At 41.2% G+C, this 22,033-nt stretch overlaps 1 protein-coding gene across 1 annotated transcript; it reads left to right on the forward strand.

Annotated features, from left to right (window-relative positions):
* Positions 1-9,013: 9,013 nt before the first annotated feature.
* Positions 9,014-21,757, forward strand: MBOAT4 (membrane bound ghrelin O-acyltransferase MBOAT4). The gene is made up of 3 exons (XM_089670118.1): positions 9,014-9,129; positions 12,508-12,732; positions 20,809-21,757. Exons 1-3 carry the CDS (start codon positions 9,014-9,016, stop codon positions 21,755-21,757), a joined length of 1,290 nt encoding a protein of 429 aa, XP_089526244.1.
* Positions 21,758-22,033: the final 276 nt, after the last annotated feature.

Here is a 22,033-nt window from a genome sequence, read left to right on the forward strand (position 1 = left end):
TACATTCTGAAGCATAGGCTATATTTTTCTGGGTCACGCTGACCTTACACAGATAGTCAGCTGCAAACACTGACTACAAAGGCACAGCTAGCTAGAACATTTAGATCAGTCAGAGATTATTTATAACAAGAAATTAAAGAGTTTGTATGTTCTCTATGTGTTCATATTAACAGTGCCAATGTATGAGAACTGTATATTTCAAAAACTATTTGGAAGCTTTAAAAAGAGAACAGATGTTTTTATTAAAAGATTTAAATATCCAGTAAATGATAACACATGTTGTCTAGACCTACTGATTTCTTTATAATTTATATATGTATGTTAAAGTTTTACAGCCCACCTGAACCTAAAGCCCAACACCACCTTTTACATAAAATGGATGAATAAGTAATATGTAATGTATGTAGTGCAATAAGGGGCTGATTTGTAATGGGGAATATATTTTTAAAGCAGAACTTCACTCTCTCAATCCACACTATTTTTAATTCTTATTCTGCCAGCATTATTAAATAGGAAAGTACAGTAGTAACGATAGTCAATGAATCCGCAAAAAAAGTTTGCATTTGATTCATTTGGATGATGCCATAATAGTTCGGTCCTATGCAAAAATGAATTAAATTTTCAAATTTGTTCAATATTTCTGATATAAGTAAATTTGTAATGGTCACTGTCAGTCAGTTCAGTTCCACAGTCTAATGCAGTTCTTAGGTTTGAAAAGTTTTGGGCCGCCAAATTTTGCATTATTTATTCCTTTGCATCCGAAAATATTGAATCCTTCTGCATAGTTTCGATATATGAATTTAAATCCACCGAAATATTGAAACCAAAAGCTAAAATATAGCAATCTTTTAAAAAATAGTAAAATTTTTCAAAATCACCCAGACCAACAAATATACGAAATGAATGCCGAAGATACTTAGCGAATTCCGAAAACAAGCAAACGAAGTCCATATAAGCAAATAAGTCCATATAAGCAAACCTAGGTCGGAGCCAGGAGAGAAGCCAAGACAGGTCACAGAGCAAGCCAGGTCAGTCAAGGGAAATCCAAGAATAAACACAGGCGCACAGGATACAGAGGGCTGATGATCATCTAGAAACCTGTGAGCCAACCTGCTCTTTAAATAGGCCACTGGGTGCCAGAATCTGTCAGGCTTTGCGTACACTATGGCTCACAGGTGTGTGTGATTGAACCATTGCAGTCACTTCTGCACACATTAGCATGACCATGTTGAATATTGGCAAATATGCCAGTTCTTCCATGGTTGGTTTATCCTCTGACAAATAGGCACCAAACTTTTACACCCCCACCCTTCCTAATCAGTGCACTTGAACCTCGTTAGACCTCCCCCTGTCTTTTCCTCAACATTACAAGTCTGCAAGAAGATGTTTGTGATGAGGGGTGTGGCCATTACTCATCTATACCAGCACAGAGCACTGAAGTGGGAAGGCAGAGAGTGTATTTCCACTAAATGAAGAGGGTATTTTAAGGCATTTACAAGCAAGTCTTCTAGGCATGGAATGAACAAGTTGGCGACATACTGCAACATCAGTCTTTTTCCATTCTTCAAGAATGACCTCTTTTGGAGCCTGGATGCTGAATGGAGAGTGATGCCCAAGTTCAGAATTCCCCATAGGTGTTCGATTGGGTTCTGATCAGGAGACATACCTGACCACTGAATCGCTTTCACCCTGTTGTTCTTCAGAAATGCAACAGTGGCCTTAGATGTGTGTTTTAGATCATTGTCATGTTAGAAAAGTACACAATGACCAAGGGCATGGAGTGATGGTAGCATCTTCTCTTTAAATATAGAGCAGTACATCTGTGAATTCATGATACCATCAATGAAATGCAGCTCCCAACACCAGCAGCAGTCATGCAGCCCCACAGAAAGACACTGCCACCACCATGTTTCACTGTAGGCACTATGCATTTTTCTTTGTACTCCTCATGCCATACAAATTTGAAGCCATCAGTAAAGTTGTGTAAAGAAATTATTTTTTTTTCAGGCCTTGTGACATTTCTTTTCCATTTGGTGCCATTGCTCACAGCATGAAATGGGAAGGGGGTTTCTTTCTTAAGTATTACCCTGTTATAGTCAACTGTCTGCTGGATACCTGTTAAATGAATAATAAAACTACCCACCTGTAGTTGAATTCTTGTTAAATTAGGATTTTGTTGTCTATAATGTATAAAACGTTCATTGGGGTGTATTCATTTTTGCAACATGATCTTGAAAGAATGTGTTAGGAAAAATACCTTTTTGTGTGTGAAAATTAACAAATATGTGGGAGTATTTTGTAGTATAATGTCCCAAAGAAAATGTTGATTCTGAAAGAAAAGTAAAGGTTTTCAGACAAATCTGTTGGGGTGTACTCATTTATGCTGGGCACTGTATATATATATATATATATATATATATATATATATATAAAAAATTGAAGGAACACTATAAAAACAACTCAGATCTCAATGGGGAAAAATATGCTGGATATCTATACTGATATGGACTGGGTAATGAGTTAGGAATGTAAGGATGCCCCATCATTTGATGGAAATGAACATTAGCAACCTACAGAGGACTGAATTCAAAGACACCCTGAAAATCAAAGTGAAAAAAGTATGCAGCAGGCTAGTCCATTTTGCTGAAATTTAATTGCAGCAACTCAGAATGATACTCAGTAGTTTGTATGGCCCCCACGTGCTTGTATGCATGCCTGACAACGTCGGGGCATGCTCTTAATGATACGACGGATGGTATCCTGGGGTATTTCCTCCCAGATCTGGACCAGGGCATCACTGAGCTCCTGGACAGTCTGAGGTGCAACCTGGTGGTGTTGGATGTACCGAAACATGATATCCCAGCGGTGTTCTATTGGATTTAGGTCAGGCAAACGTGGGGCCATTCAATGGTATCAATTCTTTCACCCTTCAGGAACTGCCTGCATACTCTCGCCACATAAGGAGGGTCATTGTCGTGCACCAGGAAGAACCCATTACCCACTGCACCAGCGTAGGGTCTGACAATGGGTCCAAACGGGTTTCATCCCGATACCTAATGGCAGTCAGGGTGCCATTGTCTATCCTGTAGAGGTCTGTGTGTCCCTCCAGGGATATGCCTCCCCAGACCATCACTGACCCACCACCAAGATGGTCATGCTGAATGATGTTACAGGTAGTATAACGTTCTCCAAGGCTTTATACATTTTCATGTCTATCAAATGTGTTCAGGGTGAACTTGCTCTCATTTGTGAAAAGCAGAAGGCGCCAGTTGTGGACCTGCCAGTTCTGGTGTTCAATGGCAAATGCCAATCGAACTCTCTGATGCCAGGCAGTGAGCACAGGGCCTAGTAGAGGACGTTGGGCCCTCAGGCCACCCTCATGAAGTTTGTTTCTGATTGTTTGGTCAGAGACATTCACACCAGTGGCCTACTGGAGGTCATTTTGTAGGGCTCTGGCAGTGCTCATCCTGTTCCTCCTTGCACAAAGGAGCAGATACCGGTTCTGCTGATGAGTTAAGGACCTTCTACGGCCCTGTCCAGCTCTCCTAGAGTAGCTGCCTGTCTCCTGGAATCTCCTCCATGTTCTTGAGACTGTGCTGGGAGACAGCGCAAACCTTATAGCAATGGCACGTATTGATGTTGGACTGCCTGTGCAACCACTGTAGGGTCCAGGTATCACCTCATGCTACCAGTAGTGACACTGACCCTAGCCAAATGCAAAACTAGAGATAAATCCTCAGAAAAGATGATTAGGGAAAAAATTTCAGTGGTCTTCACATGTAAAACCATTCCTGTTTTGGGGGTCATCTCATTGTTGCCCTGTTGTTAATTTCATTAACATCAAAGCAACTTAAACTGATTAAGAACTCCCTCTGCTACTTAACTGACCAGATCAATATCCCAGGAGTTTATTTGACTTGATGCTATACTCTGATTAAAAAGTGTTTCTTTAATGTTTATGAGCAGTTATGTATATAATTTCAATGAATTGGCTTTGTCACATAACAATCAATGTAGAAGAAAGGCTGACCGGTTTTGCCAGCTCCAACCACTTGCCTCTGATGCAGCCAGTTGGAGCCGGCTAAACCAATCAGGCTTTCTTCTATACCCACCATGGGCCCCCCAGTATGAGAGACTGATAAGTATACCAGGCCTTATAAATGCTATATATATGGCTTCACTTGCTTTACCTGTTTCATACACTTCATGGCCACTGTAAGGGATACCTATGGAATGTTGTACTATATGCTATGGTTGAGGCTACCTACATATCCTGGATGTCTGTGCAAGGGAGGTATGAGGTGACCATTTAACACATGGAAGATACGTATGTTTTTCCATCAGCACACCATTTCCTCCTATGGACCACAGTGAATATTTCTACCCATAATGTATATCTATAATTACTCCAGTCTTTGTCTCATATACTATAAATAACACTGCTGAAGTATGTTTATGCTTGATACCTGTGTGAAGGATGTATGAGGTGATAAAGATAAAGTATCTTCAGTAGTCACCTATCCGCCTATTGTCTCCACTTCTGGAGCACAGCAATTATTTCTGCCTAAATGTATTCTCCAGGATTGCATCCATATCCATGACCTTCAATGACATCCTTTTATTGCATGTTATGAAACATTCCCATTTTTCTAGATCACTTACATTGTTGAAAAATTGCAATTAATCCAAAGATAAGGATATTCCTTAACAAATCATGGAAGGACTTTCGGTCTATACTCATCTATCTACCTATAGCCTTTGCCCTTAGGGTCCATCTACACAGGACTGTGCCCATTGATTGTTATGTGCCAAAGCCAATTGATTAAAATGATGTGTGTGTGTGTTCATTTGGGGACATGATGGGTGCTTTGTGTATATTTTAACTCACTAGGGACCATTTGTTATGTTTTCACGATGAACGTAAATGCAGAATTAAAAAGACATATGTCAGGGAGTTATCTCTATTTTGTTCACCTGTACCATCAGATTCAAACTGACATTAATATAAAGGTTGGGATTGGTTTGAGCCATAAGTCCATTTTTATGATATGTTTATTTGGATTATGGATATTGTGGACAACTCCCACCCACATAGTTGATAGTATAGTGTTCATAAACATGTTTCTGACCTAGTAGGATACTCCCTTTATTTTTCTTTTTTGGTGCTTTCTGATCCGTGACCCATTCCCACACAGATGTACACTCGGGGATGCGTTTGGAGATCTGCGCAGATCTGTGTAGCCACCTGTCATTGATATAAATAAATATATTTATCCTAAACTTGTTAAAATAAATAAATATATATATATATATATATATATAAAATCTAAAGTGTAGCCTTACTTATAAACAACACAACAGACATGCATAGATTTTGACTCAAGTATATTGCAAGCTTGAGTGAAACAGTAAAGAAGCAGCAACTAAAATACTCAAAAAACAAAAAAAAAGCTAAAATGCTCAAAGCAAAAAAAAAAAAATGAAAAGGTTTCAATAGAAAACAAGAACACCATCGCAAGTGACTATAGGCATTCCAGATTGCCACAGTAATTAACCTGCTTATTCGTCCACATCCCTGATGAAGGTGATTTCAAAATATATGTCAGACAGGTGTAATCATTTGTGGCCATTGAGTAACAGAATTACAGCAATGAGACTGACCTTTGTACTTTCTACTACTTAGGCCCTGAAAATAAAAATTTTTTTGGCAGGCTCTACAAGAAAGAATGCCCCAGTAAAAATATACAATAGAAAAAAAGAAACCATACTGGGATGAGAAATGGTGACCAGAGGGAAAAGAAAAAATAAAATTATGAACTAAAGAAAATGTTCTATGTAGCAATAATGTACTTTAATGTTAGGAAGGAGATGTAGTGACGTGCAACAGTATTTTGGCCGTTATAGGTGAACATTTAAATTTTGTAGTCCTTTTAAGAAATGGAATCATTGCAGAGACTAACAGAAGAGTGAAGTGATGGGGTGCATGTGTACAGTAGCATTCAGAACAGACTGGAAAATGCAAGATTCCAGAGGAAGGTGTTACAGTGGTCCAAGCAGGATATGATGAGAGCAGGCACCAGTATTTTTTTTTTTATTATTATTATTATTATTATTACTGAATGGGAAGGATATAGGTTTTTAAGGTGAAGATTTTAGGTCATTGTAGGTCATTACTTTTCAGCTGCTGGAATATGTCTTGCAGCTCAACTAAGTGCCTCTAACATGTGCTGGAACAAGGTTATCTAGTACCCAAGGTAAAGATGCCAAACTGTGCCCCCCCCTCCCCAAAATGTATGAGCATTATATATTATTATACAGGATTTGCATAGCTCCAACAGTTTGCTCAGCGCTTTACAATATAACGGAAGACAATACAGCAACAATACAGTTCAATACAAGAGGGATAGGAGGGCCCTGCTCCTTGGAGCTTACAATCTAGGAGATATGTATCAGCACAAATCCCCTCCCTCCCCCCAAAATTATCTTCCCACCCCCCCAAACATTAATTCCTTTTGCAAGCCAAAATTCTCCCCAAACAAAAATGCTCCCTCTTTCAAACCAAATCCCCCCTCCCAGCTTAAATCCTCTTCCTCCCCAAATCCCCCCTCCTAGCACAGATGCTCTACCCATCAAATTTCCCCTCTGAGCATAAATCCTCCTCCACTCCAAATCCCCCTCTCCCAGCACAAATCCCCTCAATCCCATCTCCGAGCAATAATCCCCCGCTAAATTTCCCCTCCTAGCAAAAAACCCCCCAATCATTCCTACTAGCACAAATCCCCCCCCCCCCCATCCCCCTTTCTAACAGAAACTCACTCTCCTAGTACAAATCCCCCCCTTCAAAATCACCACTAGCACAACCCCCTGAAAATCCCCACTATACCCAGTGTAGCTGTCCCTTCTGCCCACCCCTTGTCCCGGCTTTGCTAACACTTAACACTTAACTTTTTCCCCTAACACTACCCTAACCTCTAAATGAAGTCCTTCTGCACTCCTGTGACCCACAGCAGTGATGTCTGCTGTCAGCTGATGTCACTCAGCTAGTCCAGGCTCTGGAGAGATTCCGACTTTATTATTGGGATCCACCCAGATGCATGGACTGGCAGCTAGCTCAGCCTTTCAGCGTGCTGCTGAGAGCCTGAGCCAGCTGCTCCCAATCTCTCCACAGCCTGGTGCTCAAGTGAGTGCTGGAGGCACAGAGCAGAGAGCAAGTAACTGACAGTCAACACTCTCTGCTCATTGAGGACTGAGAACTGAATGATCAGCAGTCTTTGACCGCTCAGTTCTCGGTGTAGAGGTGGCAGGGGACAGATACAGCAATGGATTGAAGCTGCATCCACCTAGGTGAATATACATATTTTTTTTTAAAATCCCGAACTTCCCTTTTAAAGCAAACCATTTAGGGCAAAGCAATGGGTTCGCCTTAACCCCCAACCCCAGAAGCCTGCACTTCCCTTTCCTTTGCTTCCCTGCTGAAGAAAATATTGGTGCTTCTGGGTATGGAGGGGCATATGCTGAAAATGCTGGACCAAGCAGAGGAATCAAAGCCCTGTTGTGTAAACTACAGCTCTGGCAATACATCTGATAAGCTGTGAGCACTGATAACTACCACTGAACCTACAATTTCATGCTTCAAGCTTTAATGCTTTTAGTACTCTGTTTTTCAGATTTCTCATGACTCCCTGTCCTGGTAGCAAAAAAAATGCTTCTCAAAGGGAAGGGGCAGCACTAAAAACAGGCAAAGGTTCTAAATCTTCCCCACTAATGAAAAATGTTTTATTGCTGTCACTGTTACAATTACAAAAATGTCATCTCGCTTCCTTTATTAGTGATCACACAAACCTAAAGTAAAATTTCACTTTAAAGTTCCATTCATCCTCCTCCCCCCTACTGTGCCATTATTGGCACTTTTTTTTTCTCTGAGAGCGGGCACCTTTTTTTTTACAGGTACCAGCTCCTACTTTTGCATTTCTCACCTAGGCAAGAATTGTGGAAGTTTGGGCCTTCCCCTCCTGCCCACTACCTCTTGGGACATGTTATATGTCCCAGGAGGCCGCAGGACCAGTCTGAAAACACAACATGATCTTGCACATGCACAGTGGGGAGGTGGTTGTGAAACAGCAAGAAGTCACAGCTTGCTCCAACAGGTATGCTGTTGGTGGCTGGGATCTGAAGACTGGCGCAGAACGTGTCCAAGTGAAGACAACACTGGACTCCTGAACTGGAGAATGGCTGTTTCTAAAAAGACAGCAGCTACAGTATTTGTCTTTAAGGGAGATTCTCCCCAGTGGTATCAATGACAATAAAAATCTGACAGAGGTTCTAATCTTTCCCCACTCTATCCAAAACTAAAAAAAAACATGTAGCTGGCGTGCTAATTCCAGTTAGTGATGCTGAGCTGTGGGAAAATTGGAGCTACACCCAACCGGTTTAACTTACATAAAACGTGCCACGGAAAATTAGCAAAATCAGATCTGCTTGCAAATATTTACCTTCTGAAATAGACACGTAATTTCCATCATTCCCTTGTCCTCAGATAGAAATCACTCTTTACCCATCCATGCAATGACTGTCTATTCCTATTTTTCCATTAGTCTTGCAAAGAACTGTATCCACCTGATAAAAAGATTACGATATCTCCAATTTCCCCTTGCCCATTATCTGCCCACTTGATCAGCAACGTGGGGGATTTTTGGTAAACCTAGCAAGCTTAGCATTTCACAGATTTCACATCCATTCTTCTTTTTAAAGACAAAGAGAAGTGCTGGTAATAGGTCTTAGAAAAACAAACACTTATTGGCCAGCATTGATGTGGATAAATAAATCCTCTTTAGGATAACATGGTCACCTTGGCTATCAGGCCTACTGAGTGCCTGCTGTGTTTATTTTCACTAGTGTGGCCTGTGACATGTGTCACTATAAAAGAAGGAAGACAGAGTGTGCTTCACATTGGGGATGAAGGTAATCCTTGTCAGACACGTTACCTGTCATTTTGGTAAATAGGAGCCTTTTAATGGATTACATTCAGGTTACATTTCATCGAGTTGCTGTGTACCAGATGGCTGCCTTCCCATGTGCTTTGCTGTATGGTTATCTCTGCTCCTCTGGCCATTTGCCTATTACAGTCAGGTATGCTTTGATGTGCTAATTCACAACTCTTTACTGTCCTCCTACTTGTCACTCATGCATAATTGTTTTATATTGCTTAAGTAAGGGGAAAAAGGGCTAAAATATGCCATATGTGCAAGACAGGTGCCAAAGGCCCTTGTGTAGAGAAGCAATGAGCAGTACTCTATGTGTGATTATTTCAATGCTGTCCTACTACGGAATTGAAGCAACACATTTCTAATGGCAGGTGACTTCATGATGCCAAGCCTGTCCTTTCCTGTTAGGTCTCAAACTCCTTTTCAGAGAAGTGGTGGTTGCAAAAGGCTGCTGACACATGCATTTCTGTCTCCTGCTGACGGGAGCACCAGTTCATACATCTAAACCAATGTTTGACCTTGAGTAATAGAAGACTGCTGAGTAAAGACAAAGAAAAAATATAGTATATATAGACTAGAGTCCCTTAGCTGTTTTAATCCCCGCGACATCGAAAGTTTACCACTGCGGGGGTAAAGGGAGATTCTGATCCCCCTTTACCCCCGGGACAGAAGATTTCAACTAAAGCATCAGCTATCAGCAAAAGGGACACAACACAATGACTGTAAGTACAGTTCCTTGTGCTGATGTTTTTAAATATTTTAGGCTTTAATTATGGCACACATTAATTCCCCATCACCTTGTATTCCACAGTAAAATTCAGTTTAGGAGAAAAATGTAAGAGCAAGTAAAACGTTTAGCAGCACATTTTAAATATTTATTTTTGTTATTCCATATGAATGGGAGCATTTAACAAACATAACAAAAATATTATCCCATTTTGGTTGCAAAAGTGGAAATATACTTTATGGTATTAGCACAACTTGCTCCATAGTATATCGGATTTAACAAATCTTCTGATGCTCTGTGGACTGAAATGATCACAAATTTAGGTAATGAGCCAGGTTGGGTGAAATTATTTTGACAATTCACTATTTTTATAAATCAACATTAGTAATGCTTGCTCCCCAGATTTCTGAAATTATTTTGACAATTCACTATTTTTATAAATCAACATTAGTAATGCTTGCTCCCCAGATTTCTACTCGTAAAAATGTACATATGTAACATATGTTACCTTTCAGAGAGAAGCGCTTTGCAAAAGTTACATTTTATTGCAGCTCTCATGGCTGTTAATTGTCCCTGGAAAGATGCCTGTGTTTTAGCCTTGGCCCTTTGTCCAAATCAAGTCCTTTTTATTGCATAGTAGATTTGGTTCTCGGTGTCTGTGGAGTATGGAATATTTCATTTAAAACAGTAGTCGTGATGCACAAGAATTGCTAAAATCCAGTTTGGCTGACTTGATGTGTGCTTAAGATCTCCCCTTTGACTGGCCCTTTGAGTCCCTTGGCTGCCTGCCTTGCGGTTAAATTGAGTAAATCCAGACCAGTAGGTAGGTATCCAAAATGCTCAGTACAAAACTGTGTGACAGCTATAACATTTACATATTGTTTTGACCAGTGACCTAAGATTTCAGGCAGCTCCATCACTCAGGGCTGCCTATACTAGAAATACTGAGCATATTCTGTGGTCACTGGCCCTGGCTTGCAGTTTGATAGCTTACACACCTTCTCTAACCAATAATAAGCCACAGGAGGTGGCAGGGGACAAATCAGAGCCAGTGGATACAGAATCTGGTCAGAATTTGGTTTATGCTGGGAAGTCACAGAAAGTGTCAGCAGACAAGCCAAACCTCTTGACTACAGTAGCTGGTCAGAATTTTGTCCTTGCTGGGAAATCACAGGATCTAGAAGGAGGCAAGCAAGAGCCACTGACTACCAAAGCTTGTTGGAATTGGTATATGTTGGGAAGCCACAGGAGGGGCAGGGGCATGCCAGAGGACGTGACTACAGAAGCTGGTCAGAATTTGGTCCATGCTGGGATGTTACAGGAAGCGTCAGGAGACAAGCCAAAGCTCTTGGCTACAGAAGCTGGTCAGAATTTTGTCCATGCTGGGAAACCACAGGATCTAGCAGGGGGCAATCCAGAGCCACTGGCTACCAAAGCTTGTTGGAATTGATATTTGTTGGGAAGCCACAGGCGGGGCAGGGGCATGTCAGAGCCCATGACTACAGAAGCTGGTCAGAATTTGGTCCAGGCTGGGATGTCACAAGGGGTGGCAGGGGGCACCACAGAGTACAAGGCACCTAAAATTTCCAGTAAACATATTTTTATCACTATGTCACGTACCTGATAGGAGACTGAAATGATGAGGTCGGCCTCACTTGTGTCACTAGCCCTGACCCCACTGGAGGTGGAACAGAGGGTGTCTAGGGACCAGGGGGACAAGAGCGCCAGTAGATGTTGTTTGCAGCTCTTGCGGTTGGTGACCTTGGAAGACTGATGAACCTCCAATTCAGGCACAGTAGTAATATGCAGAGCTGGTATGGTAGATCGCCAGGTATGCACCAGAGCAAGGCAGGAAGCTGGGATGGGAGACAGGAATAGTGTCAAAGGAATAGCCATCAACGGGCGGACAGCGAGGTACCAAATCAGAAGCAAGCCAAAGTCAGGAGCAGAGCCGAAGTCAGGAACAAGTATCAAGCAGGAGAGTAATCAGAGTCAAGTCAGGAACAAGCCGGGTCAGCAACAAGGAAATCACACAGGAAACGAGCAGGAAACGGGGAACAGCTGAAGACCAGTCAGCACAGGCAGAGGCACCTTTTAAATAGTCCATCTGGCGCCAATCTTCACCGCGCGTGTGCGCGATCATGCATTTCTGTGCACATGCGCACGTCTATTTGCCAGCCGTCTCACAGGAATTCCCTTACACACTACAGGTAGATTTAAAGTGGTTGTAAACCTCAGACATGAAATATGAACAGCGCTTATTCCTCTATAATGTGTACTTGTCTCAATTAAGAGCACTAAGTGTCATCTCTGTCTGCTGCTTTGTTCCCCTGCTCTCAGCCTGAATCACTTCTGACAATTTTTCCTGACACCAAGAGAAAAATGTTGACGGGGAGAGAGCTTCAGCAAAATAACAGCCTCAACTCTATTCCTGTGAGCTGTGTGAAGAAGGGTGTGTCCCTTCCCTCCAATCAACTCTCAGAACTCTCCTCACTGAGCTCTACACAGTGTAACTTCAGCTCTCCGCCCCCTTTTTTCTGAACTCTCAGACAAGCTTTATAATTCAGCACATTGAACTGATGTAGAGAAGAGAGGGCTGCGGATATACAGGTACAACTTAAGTAGGAGGATTTGTTTTATCTCTGTTTATAATCTGAGGCCAGTCACTTTACTGGGTATATGTAAGGGTTTACAACCACTTAAGATACCAAATATAAATGCATGGATTAGGATTTATGTGCATTAGTAAATAATTTGGTTTGCTAAATGTAACTCGGACATTGTGCTTTATTTCAGATACATTTACCTCTTAGTTGGAGGAGTGATTTTAGCTTGCGCTTCCATGGGGATCTATGCAGTATTAATCTTCATCCCCGCCCTTTGTCATGCAGCATTGTTTCATATTGTCAGCTGGGAGTCTGTCCATAGGTGGGCATTTCTGTTACAAATGACATGGCAGACTGGATGTCACCTATGGCTAATGTACAGACAGTATTATCTGGAGGAAACCATGCCTGTTAAGTAAGTACAATAAGCAGCAACAGGTGTTTCAAGTCTAATTCCACTCTATTTTTGTATTCAGAAAATGGGAAAAAGTGAAAATTTGGTAATGTTTTTATTTTTGTCTATGGAAAGATTTGTACTCACTTCCTGTCCCTAGAATATCCATACAAAATCTCCAGGATGTGGTTGTCACTAAGACGGGAAGGAAGAGACAGCAATAAAACATTTACAACCCAAAAATTGTGTTCTTGTTTATACCCCCATTGGGGTGATTTCTTATCACTTCCTGTCTCATCAGAAAGTAAAAGGAAATGCCCCCAATAGGGGCTCACAAAGCAATAAAGACCTGGTAGAGGTTCTATCCTTTCCTGCACTATCCAAAACAATATAAAATGTTTTGGCTGGAGCTGGGCTTTAAAGAAATTATATTGACCAAATGATATATATGTAATAAAATCTATACATACAGTGCATCAATTCAGCATTTTATATAATATTCTTTAGCATAATTTTGTTCTGCAGTAATAAAAAATATAATTTACCGTTTTACATAGATGGACATTTTTGGTAATATGGGCCTACAAAATAAAACTGCATAAACAGTATAGGAGGCTCAGGAGGCAACATATGGCAGAAAGTTTGAGATTTGCATATCATTTCATCCTATACAGGCAGTCCTTGATGAGAACAAAGGACCTCTGATGGGCTGAACTCCAAACAATCCACTTTACTGAACCAAGATAAAACCAATACAGAGAGTGAAAATACAGTGGGGGACTGGCAGGTAAACGTGTTTCACGCTAAAGACAACACTTATTCATTGGGGTAATGAATAAGCGCTGTCTTTAGTGTGAAATGCGTTTACCTTGACTCTGTATTTCCACTGTCTGTATCTTGGTTCAGTAAAGTGGATTGTTTGGAGTGCAGCCGATTAGATTTCCTTTGTTCTCATCTATGCAGCACACGGGCTGGCCTTGCACCTACAGGAGGAGTTGTGCTTGGAGATTGGGAGTCTCTCTACCTTGAGCAGTGGTAATACATATACAGACAGTCCCCAAGTTACGAACATTCGACTTACGTATGAATCATAATTACACTTCCAACTGCTTGTGCTCCACTCTGGTCTCGGAAACCTCTGAGAGGCCATATTGCTGCTCACCGCATGCTGCCAACTACTGTCTGGTGGATCTGTTCCACATTACTTTGGGGCCATAAGTGGCCAGAACTTGTGGAACTGGTGAGATATGGTTTATTATAAAACTCCCAGCTACGTCTGTTGTCCCTTGAGCCTCTTCAGGTTCCCACCAGCACTACTGGCTCCTCCCCTTTGAGCAGTACCCCCAGCGAAAGCCAATTACCGGGGGGCACCAATGCATGGTCATCAACGAGCCGCTGCTCTATGCGTTCATAAGACACATAGAGCTGCTGTTCAGGCTTGTCCTCCCCTCATTTGGCTCACTGGCTGTGATTGACAGCAGTGGTAGCCAATGCGCTCTCGCTGCTGTCTCAGCCAATGGGGAGGAAGAGTTCCCAGACAGCAATGGCTGTCAAGAACATTGCTGTATCGGAGGGGGCTCAAGTAAGGACTGGGGGGAGCTGGAGGGTCCACAGCACACAGAAGGTTTTTTACCTTCATGCATAGAATACATAAAGGTAAAAAACCTTGAGCCTTTACAATCGCTTTAGGAACAAACCTACAGAACCCAGGGACTGCCTGTATCACTGAACCTACTGATTGCTTTCATATTAGCTGCGCAAAGTGTCCAAATACTGGATATCTGTGCAGTCCTACATGCGCTAGAGGTAGGCCAAGTGCATTCAGTAATCAGCACTCAGTCACAGCCCTTGCTAGACATCCTCACCTTTTCTGCAAAAAAATTATTTGTGATGAAACTTGTGTAGGGGTGTGGCTGTTACTCAGTTCTGCTAGCACAGAACACTGGAGTCAGAAGGCACAGAGCAGTATTTTCAGTAAGAGAATTATGATTTTTAAGGTATTTTCAAGCAAAAAACCAATGACAAATCATAACATGTGGAGGCACTGGACTAAAAAGAGATAAAAAGTTGCAAGACTTCAATAGGGTTTTTTTTATTATTATTATTATTATTATTATTATTATTATACGGGATTTACAGTATCTCACAGAAGTGAGTACACCCCTCACATTTTTGTAAATATTTTATTCTATCTTTTCATGTGACAACACTTAAGAAATGACACTTTGCTACAATGTAAAGTAGTGAGTATACAGCTTGTATAACAGTGTAAATTTGCTGTCCCCTCAAAATAACTCAACACTCAGTCATTAATGTCCAAACCGCTGGCAACAAAAGTGAGTACACCCCTAGGTGAAAATGCCCGAATTGGGCCCAAAGTGTCAATATTTTGTGTGGCCACCATTATTTTCCAGCACTGCCTTAACCTTCTTGGGCATGGAGTTCACCACAGCTTCACAGGTTGCCACTGGAGTCCTCTTCAACTCCTCCATGGTGGATGTTAGAGACCTTCCGCTCCTCCATCTTCCATTTGAGGATGCTCCGCAGATGCTCAATAGAGTTTAGGTCTGGAGGCATGCTTGGCCAGTCCATCACCTTTACCCTCAGCTTCTTTAGCAAGACAGTGGTCATCTTGGAGGTGTGTTTGGGGTCGTTATCATGTTGGAATACTGCCCTGTGACCCAGTCTCTGAAGGGAGGGGATCATGCTCTGCTTCAGTATGTCACAGTACATGTTGGCATTCATTGTTCCCTCAATGAACTATAGCTCCCCAGTGCCGGCAGCACTCATACATACCCAGACCATGACACTCCCACCACCATGCTTGACTGTAGGCAAGACACACTTATCTTTGTACTCCTCACCTGGTTGCCGCCACACACACTTGACACCATCTGAACCAAATAAGTTTATCTTGGTGTCATCAGACCACAGGACATGGTTTCAGTAATCCATGTCCTTGGTCTGCTTGTCTTCAGCAAACTGTTTGCGGGCTTTCTTGTGTATCATCTTTAGAAGAGGCTTCCTTCTGGAACGACAGCCATGCAGGCCAATTTGATGCAGTGTGCGGTGTATGGTCGGAGCACTGACAGGCGGCCCCCCCCCCCCACCCCTTCAACTTCTGCAGCAATGCTGGCAGCACTCATACGTCTATTTCCCAAAGACAACCTCTGGATAGAACGCTGAGCACGTGCACTCAACTTCTTTGGTCGACCATGGTGAGGCCTGCTCTGAGTAGAACCTATCCTGGCAAACCACTGTATGGTCTTGGCCACCGTGCTGCAGCTCAGTTTTAGGGTCTTGGCAATTTTCTTACAGCCTAGGCCATCTTTATGTAGATCAACAATTCTTTTTTTCAGATCCTCAGAGAGTTCTTTGCCATGAGGTGCTATGTTGAACTTCCAGTGACCAGTATGAGAGAGTGAGAGCGATAACACCTCATTTAACACACCTGATCCCCATTCACACCTTAGACCTTGTAACACTAAGGAGTTTCATGACACAGGGGAGGGAAAATGGCTAATTGGGTCCAATTTGGACATTTTCACTTAGCGGTGTACTCACTTTTGTTGCCAGCGGTTTAGACATTAATGGCTGTGTGTTGAGTTACTTTGAGGGGACAGCAAATTTACACTGTTATACAAGCTGTACACTCACTACTTTACATTGTAGAAAAGTGTCATTTCTTCAGTGTTGTCACATGAAAAGATATATAATAAAATATTTACAAAAATGTGAGGAGTGTACTCACTTCTGTGAGATACTGTATATAGCTTTAGGTTTATTTAGCAAATTCTTAAAGTCTAAACCAATCAAAGAGAATTTACATTTCTATACATTGTACCCATAGGGCAGGTATTCAGGATTAATTCAGTAACCTATAACTCATGTGCTATTTGACATCTTAGTTGTAATTTATTTATTTATTTCAGGTACTTATATAGCGCTGTCAATTTACGCAGCGCTTTACACATATATTGTACATTCACATCAGTCCATAAATCTCAAGGGGTTTACAATCTAAGGTCCCTAACTAACATTCATACATACACATACTAGGGCCAATTTAGACAGGAGCCAATGCACCTACCAACATGTCTTTGGAGTGTGGGAGGAAACTGGAGTACCCGGGGGAAACCCATGCAGGCACAGTGAGAATATGCAAACTCCAGGCGGGTAGGGTTTTGGTTGGGATTCGAACCAACGACCCCAGTACTGCTAGGTGGAAGTGCTAATCATTTAGGCACTGTTCTGCCCATATCTTCACCAATGACCCTAGTACTGCCAGGTGGAAGTGCTATTCATTTAGCCACTGTGCTTCCCATATCTTCACCAATGACCCTAGTACTGCCAAGTGGAAGTGCTATTCATTTAGCCACTGTGCTGCCCATATTTTCACCAATGACCCTAGTACTGTCAGGCAGAAGTGCTAACCATTTAGGCACTGTTCTGCCCATATCTTCATCAATGATCCCAGCCACGACACCACCTGCCTGGAGTTTGCATGTTCTCCCTGTGCTTCCTCCGGGTACTCCGGTTTCCTCCCACACTCCAAAGACATGCTGGTAGGTGAATTGGCTCCTAGTATGTGTATGTATGATTGTAAGTTATGGACCTTAGATTGTACGCCCCTTGAGGGTTAGGGAGTGATGTGAATGTACAATATATATGTGTAAAGCGCTGCGTAAATTGACGGCGCTATATAAGTACCTTAAATAAATAAATAGTACTGCCAGATGGAAGTGCTAACCATTTAGGCACTGTGCTGTCCATATCTTCACCAACAACCCTACTACTGCCAGGCGAAAGTGCTAACCATTTAGCCATTGTGCTGCCCATATCTTCACCAACGTCCCTAGTGCTGCCAGGTGGAAGTGCTAACCATTTAGGCACTGTGCTCTCCATATCTTCACCAATGACCCTAGTGCTGCCAAGCAGAAGTGCTAACCATTTAGGCACTGTGCTCTCCATGTCTTCACCAACGACCCTAGTGCTGCCAGGCAGAAGTGCTAACCATTTAGGCACTGTGCTGTCAACGTCTTCACCAATGACCCTAGTACTGCCAGGCAGAAGTGCTAACCATTTAGGTGCGGTGCTGTCCATATCTTCACCAACGACCTTTCCAGCAAAAATAAGACTCTGCATCATTGTAATCCTTTCTACCTCCAAATCATAAAAAAGAGACCTTTTAAAAAAAAAAAAAAAAGAAGTTGTTTGCCTTTTTTCCCATGTTCAGTCTGCCCCCTGTCTCAGCTCCTCACCAAGGACAGGATGACATGTCAGCCTTCTCCTGTAGTCCGGGATACTGACATCACATATCTAAGGAGGCATTGCCTTTCTCACAGGCCAGGAAGATGCATCTGGTGCCACATCATCAGAGGGCAAGAATGAGAAATAGACAGTTGGCTTCTGATGATGAAGAAAAGAAAGATTTCGGCGCAGGACAGGGTGTGCAGTGGAAAAAAGAGACAATGAAGGATTCAATGGGCTTGTAACTACTGTATGTTTTATCTGGATAAACAAGCATTAAGGTAAGTGGCATACCAGAATTATTTTCATGGGGAAGACTGAAGTTCTTCTTTAAAATACATATTTATTTATTTATTTGTTTGTTTGTTTATTGTGTTGTACAAAGTGCATTGGGTACTACGTACCATATCAGCATTCCAACTAACAGGAAGCGACAGCTACTCTAGTCTGCAATGCTGTATGTGATTGCTTGCCATGAACAAAGTGCAAATTTTATCTTTAGAAATTACCCTTTTGTTTCAAACAAAGGGGCAGCATTGAACGTGACTGTTTTTAGAGTTGATTCACAATGTACTCAGAATGCTTCCTGCTCTACAATATTTGTGTGAAAAGGAAACTATAAAAAAGTAATATGAGTTGCAGAGTGATTAAACTCATGATTAAAAGTGTATCTAAGGCCAAAAGGCAAATAGACTGTGCACGTTGCAAAGTGCAGTTGTACTCGGCAGGAGCAGTTGCTCCAGAGCTTAGTGAGGCTCTGTTCACACCTATGCAGTCTGTTCTGCAGTACTTTTCGCAGTTCGATTTGCGTTTTTGTACACGTGGTTTTGACGCGTTTTGTTCAGCTCTTTTTTTTTTTAAAGTGGATTCTTTTTGTTTGCTGGGTAGAATCAAAATGCAAAACAGCAAAGACGTGGCAAAAATGCACTACCATGCATTTCAGCAGATTCTCCATTGAACTCTATTGTAGCAAAAACACTGCTTTTGCTTTTAAAAAAGTCCCTGACCCTTTCCAAACATGCAGCAGCTCAAAAAAGCATAGATGCGAACATGTCCCATAGGAAACCATTTTAAATGGACTAGTACTTTTCTGCAAAAAGCACAAAAAAACGCACTGGTGTGAACGGAGCCTAAATGAGCAGAGGTTCTGATGACTTCCACCATCCAGTCATGTGCAAGCAAAAACGTGTTCTTTTATTTTCCTTGCATGTGATTGGGTAGTCTGTGCAAAGTGAAGCTTTACCTGTTTTACTAAGCTTTGGAGCAACTGCACTTTGCAAAGTGCACAGTCTATTTGCCTTTAGTAAATCAACCCCTATGTCTCCATTGGAGAGATTTATTTTCACTTCTTCTTCCAGACAGGGAAGTTAGTGGAAATCTCTACAAAGTGAAGGGAAATGCCATCTTTGACAGTTGTTACCAGAACAGAAACCCAGATAGGTTTCCTCTCTACTCCTGTGCCAGTGACAACTATAAAATGTTGGATTTCCTCTCTACCAGGAACCAATTGGGACACATAGAAGGGTTAATTTACTAAAGGAAAATATAATTTCCTCTTAGCTTAGTGAATTTGATGAATATTTACTGTGCAAAGAATACCCAATGACTCAAAAGACATACTGGTAGGTTCATTGGATCCTGTCTAAATTGGCCATAGTATGTGTATGTATGAATTTGAGTTAGGGACCTTAGATTGGATGCCCCTTGAGGGTTAGGGACTGATGTGAATGTACAATATATATGTAAAGTGTTGCGTAAATTGACAGCGCTATATAAGTACCTGTAATAAATGACTGGCAAGGAAAATAAAAAAAAACTGTATTTTTGCTTGCACATGATTGGATGATGGAGAGGTTCCCCACATTTACTAATCTAAGAAAATATGTCCTTGCAAAGTACAAAGCAAACAGCTTATTTCCCTTTAGCAAATCAACCCAAAAAACCCAAAACTATAAAAATATTTTGTAAATTGTAAATGTCAATTTTATTGAGTATCAGTAGATAGTAAACTTTGCTGTAGGTTATTCCAACACTCTTACTTCCTGAAAGTATGTTCTCTTTTAGGTTGTTCATTATGATTTCATCTCTTATGCTCTTGACTCAAAAAGTCACATCTCTGGCTTAGCAAATCAACCCCAAAACCCCAAAATTATAAAAATATTTTGCAAACTGTAAATGTCAATTTTATTGAGTATCAGTAGATAGTAAACTTTGATATAGGTTATTCCAACACTCTTACGTCCTGAAAGTATGTTCTCTTTTAGGTTATCCATTATGATTTCATCTCTTATGCTCTTGACTCAAAAAGTCACATCTCTGGCTTAGCAAATCAACCCCAAAACCCCAAAACTATAAAAATATTTTGCAAACTGTAAATGTCAAATTTATTGAGTATCAGTAGATAGTAAACTTTGCTATAGGTTACGCCAACACTCTTACATCCTAAAAGTATGTTCTCTTTTAGGTTATCTATTATGTATTCATCTCTTATGCTCTTGACTCAAAAAGTCACATCTCTGGCTTAACAAATCAACCCCAAAACTATAAAAATATTTAGCAAAATGTAAATGTCAATTTTATTGAGTATCAGTAGATAGTGAACCTTGCTATAGGTTACGCCAACACTCTTACGTCCTAAAAGTATGTTCTCTTTTAGGTTATCTATTTTGATTTTTTCTCTTATGCTCTTGACTCAAAATTCACATCTCTGGCTTAACAAATCAACCCCAAAACTATAAAAATATTTTGTAAACTGTAAATGTCAATTTTATTGAGTATCAGTAGATAGTGAACCTTGCTATAGGTTACGCCAACACTCTTATGTCCTAAAAGTATGTTCTCTTTTAGGTTATCTATTATGATTTCATCTCTTATGCTCTTGACTCAAAAAGTCACATCTCTGGCTATGGATCTCCATGAACAAAAGATGACATTTACAACAAACTATTTCATGAAGGAGAAAGGTTTTCATACCGTGTGGAGGTACAATATACTAGTCATCCTTTCTTATTTCATGTTCTTCCCTGCTCTCCTGGGCGGTCCACTATGTTCATTTGTGAAGTTCCAGCAGCAGGTTGGTAAAGCTTCCTTGTGCCGTAACTTGAAGCATGCCTGGACCCTAACTAGAGGCATGACATTATTCATGTTGCTTCAGATACTTCGAGCTGTGCTTCTTGAAAAGATTACCTTCCAATGTGACCTCATGAACTGCAGACACCTAGACTGTATATATGTTATGTGGAGCACAGCGCTGATATTTAAAATGACTTATTATTCCCACTGGCTACTGGATGAAGCCTTATTTCACACAGCAGGATTTTCCATAGAATTATGTTCACACGTAAAAGTTTCCGACATCAATATCTTCACCTTAGAAACAACTAATAAAATCTCAGTGTTTGCCAGGACCTGGAACAAAAGCACAGCCATGTGGCTAAGAAGACTTGTATTTGGAAACTGCAGGACAAGACCTGTATTGTGCACATTCGCATTCTCAGCTTGGTGGCATGGACTATACCCTGGACAAATCTTTGGTTTTTTGTGCTGGGCATTGATGCTGGAGGTTGATTACAGAATACATAAGAATTTAGATTGTGATTCAAAACCCTGGTATATCCAATATCTGTTCAAAACATGTACCTGGTTGCATACACAGTTAATTATTGCATATGTCATGGCAGCCATTGAAAGCAGGACCTTAGCAAGTGTATTAGCCCTCTGTTTTTCGTACAACAGTTTTTTTCCTATTACCTATTGTATATCATTTATATTCTTAGGAAAACGTAAAAAAGGATAGGTGATCCCTGAAAACCTATCTCTTCAGGGAAGCCTATTCTGCCTTCAGCTAATAACAGAATCTTCTATTCCTCCTATCAGTTCATCCTCTACAGTTATTGCCCTTTGTTCCACCAACCCCTCCCTCTTAGATTGTACGCTCCAAGGAGCAGGTCCCACCTAACCCTCTTGTATTGAATTGTATCATTGCAGTATTGTCTCCCTTTATATTGAAAGCACTGAGCAAACTGTTAGCGCTATATAAATCCTGTACTATAACAATAATAATATTAATATT

Source organism: Staurois parvus, unplaced genomic scaffold, assembly GCF_062004578.1.
Source record: "Staurois parvus isolate SC_StPar_1 unplaced genomic scaffold, SC_StPar_1.0 ptg000086l, whole genome shotgun sequence".
Lineage (NCBI taxonomy): Eukaryota > Metazoa > Chordata > Amphibia > Anura > Ranidae > Staurois > Staurois parvus.

Coding starts and splice junctions, on each gene's coding strand:
- MBOAT4 (XM_089670118.1), top strand. CDS start 9,014: ATGGATTACATTCAGGTTACATTTCATCGAGTTGCTGTGTACCAGATG. Junction 9,130..12,507: donor CATTTGCCTATTACAGTCAG/GTATGCTTTGAT, acceptor GCTTTATTTCAG/ATACATTTACCTCTTAGTTG. Junction 12,733..20,808: donor GAGGAAACCATGCCTGTTAA/GTAAGTACAATA, acceptor GTTCTCTTTTAG/GTTATCTATTATGATTTCAT.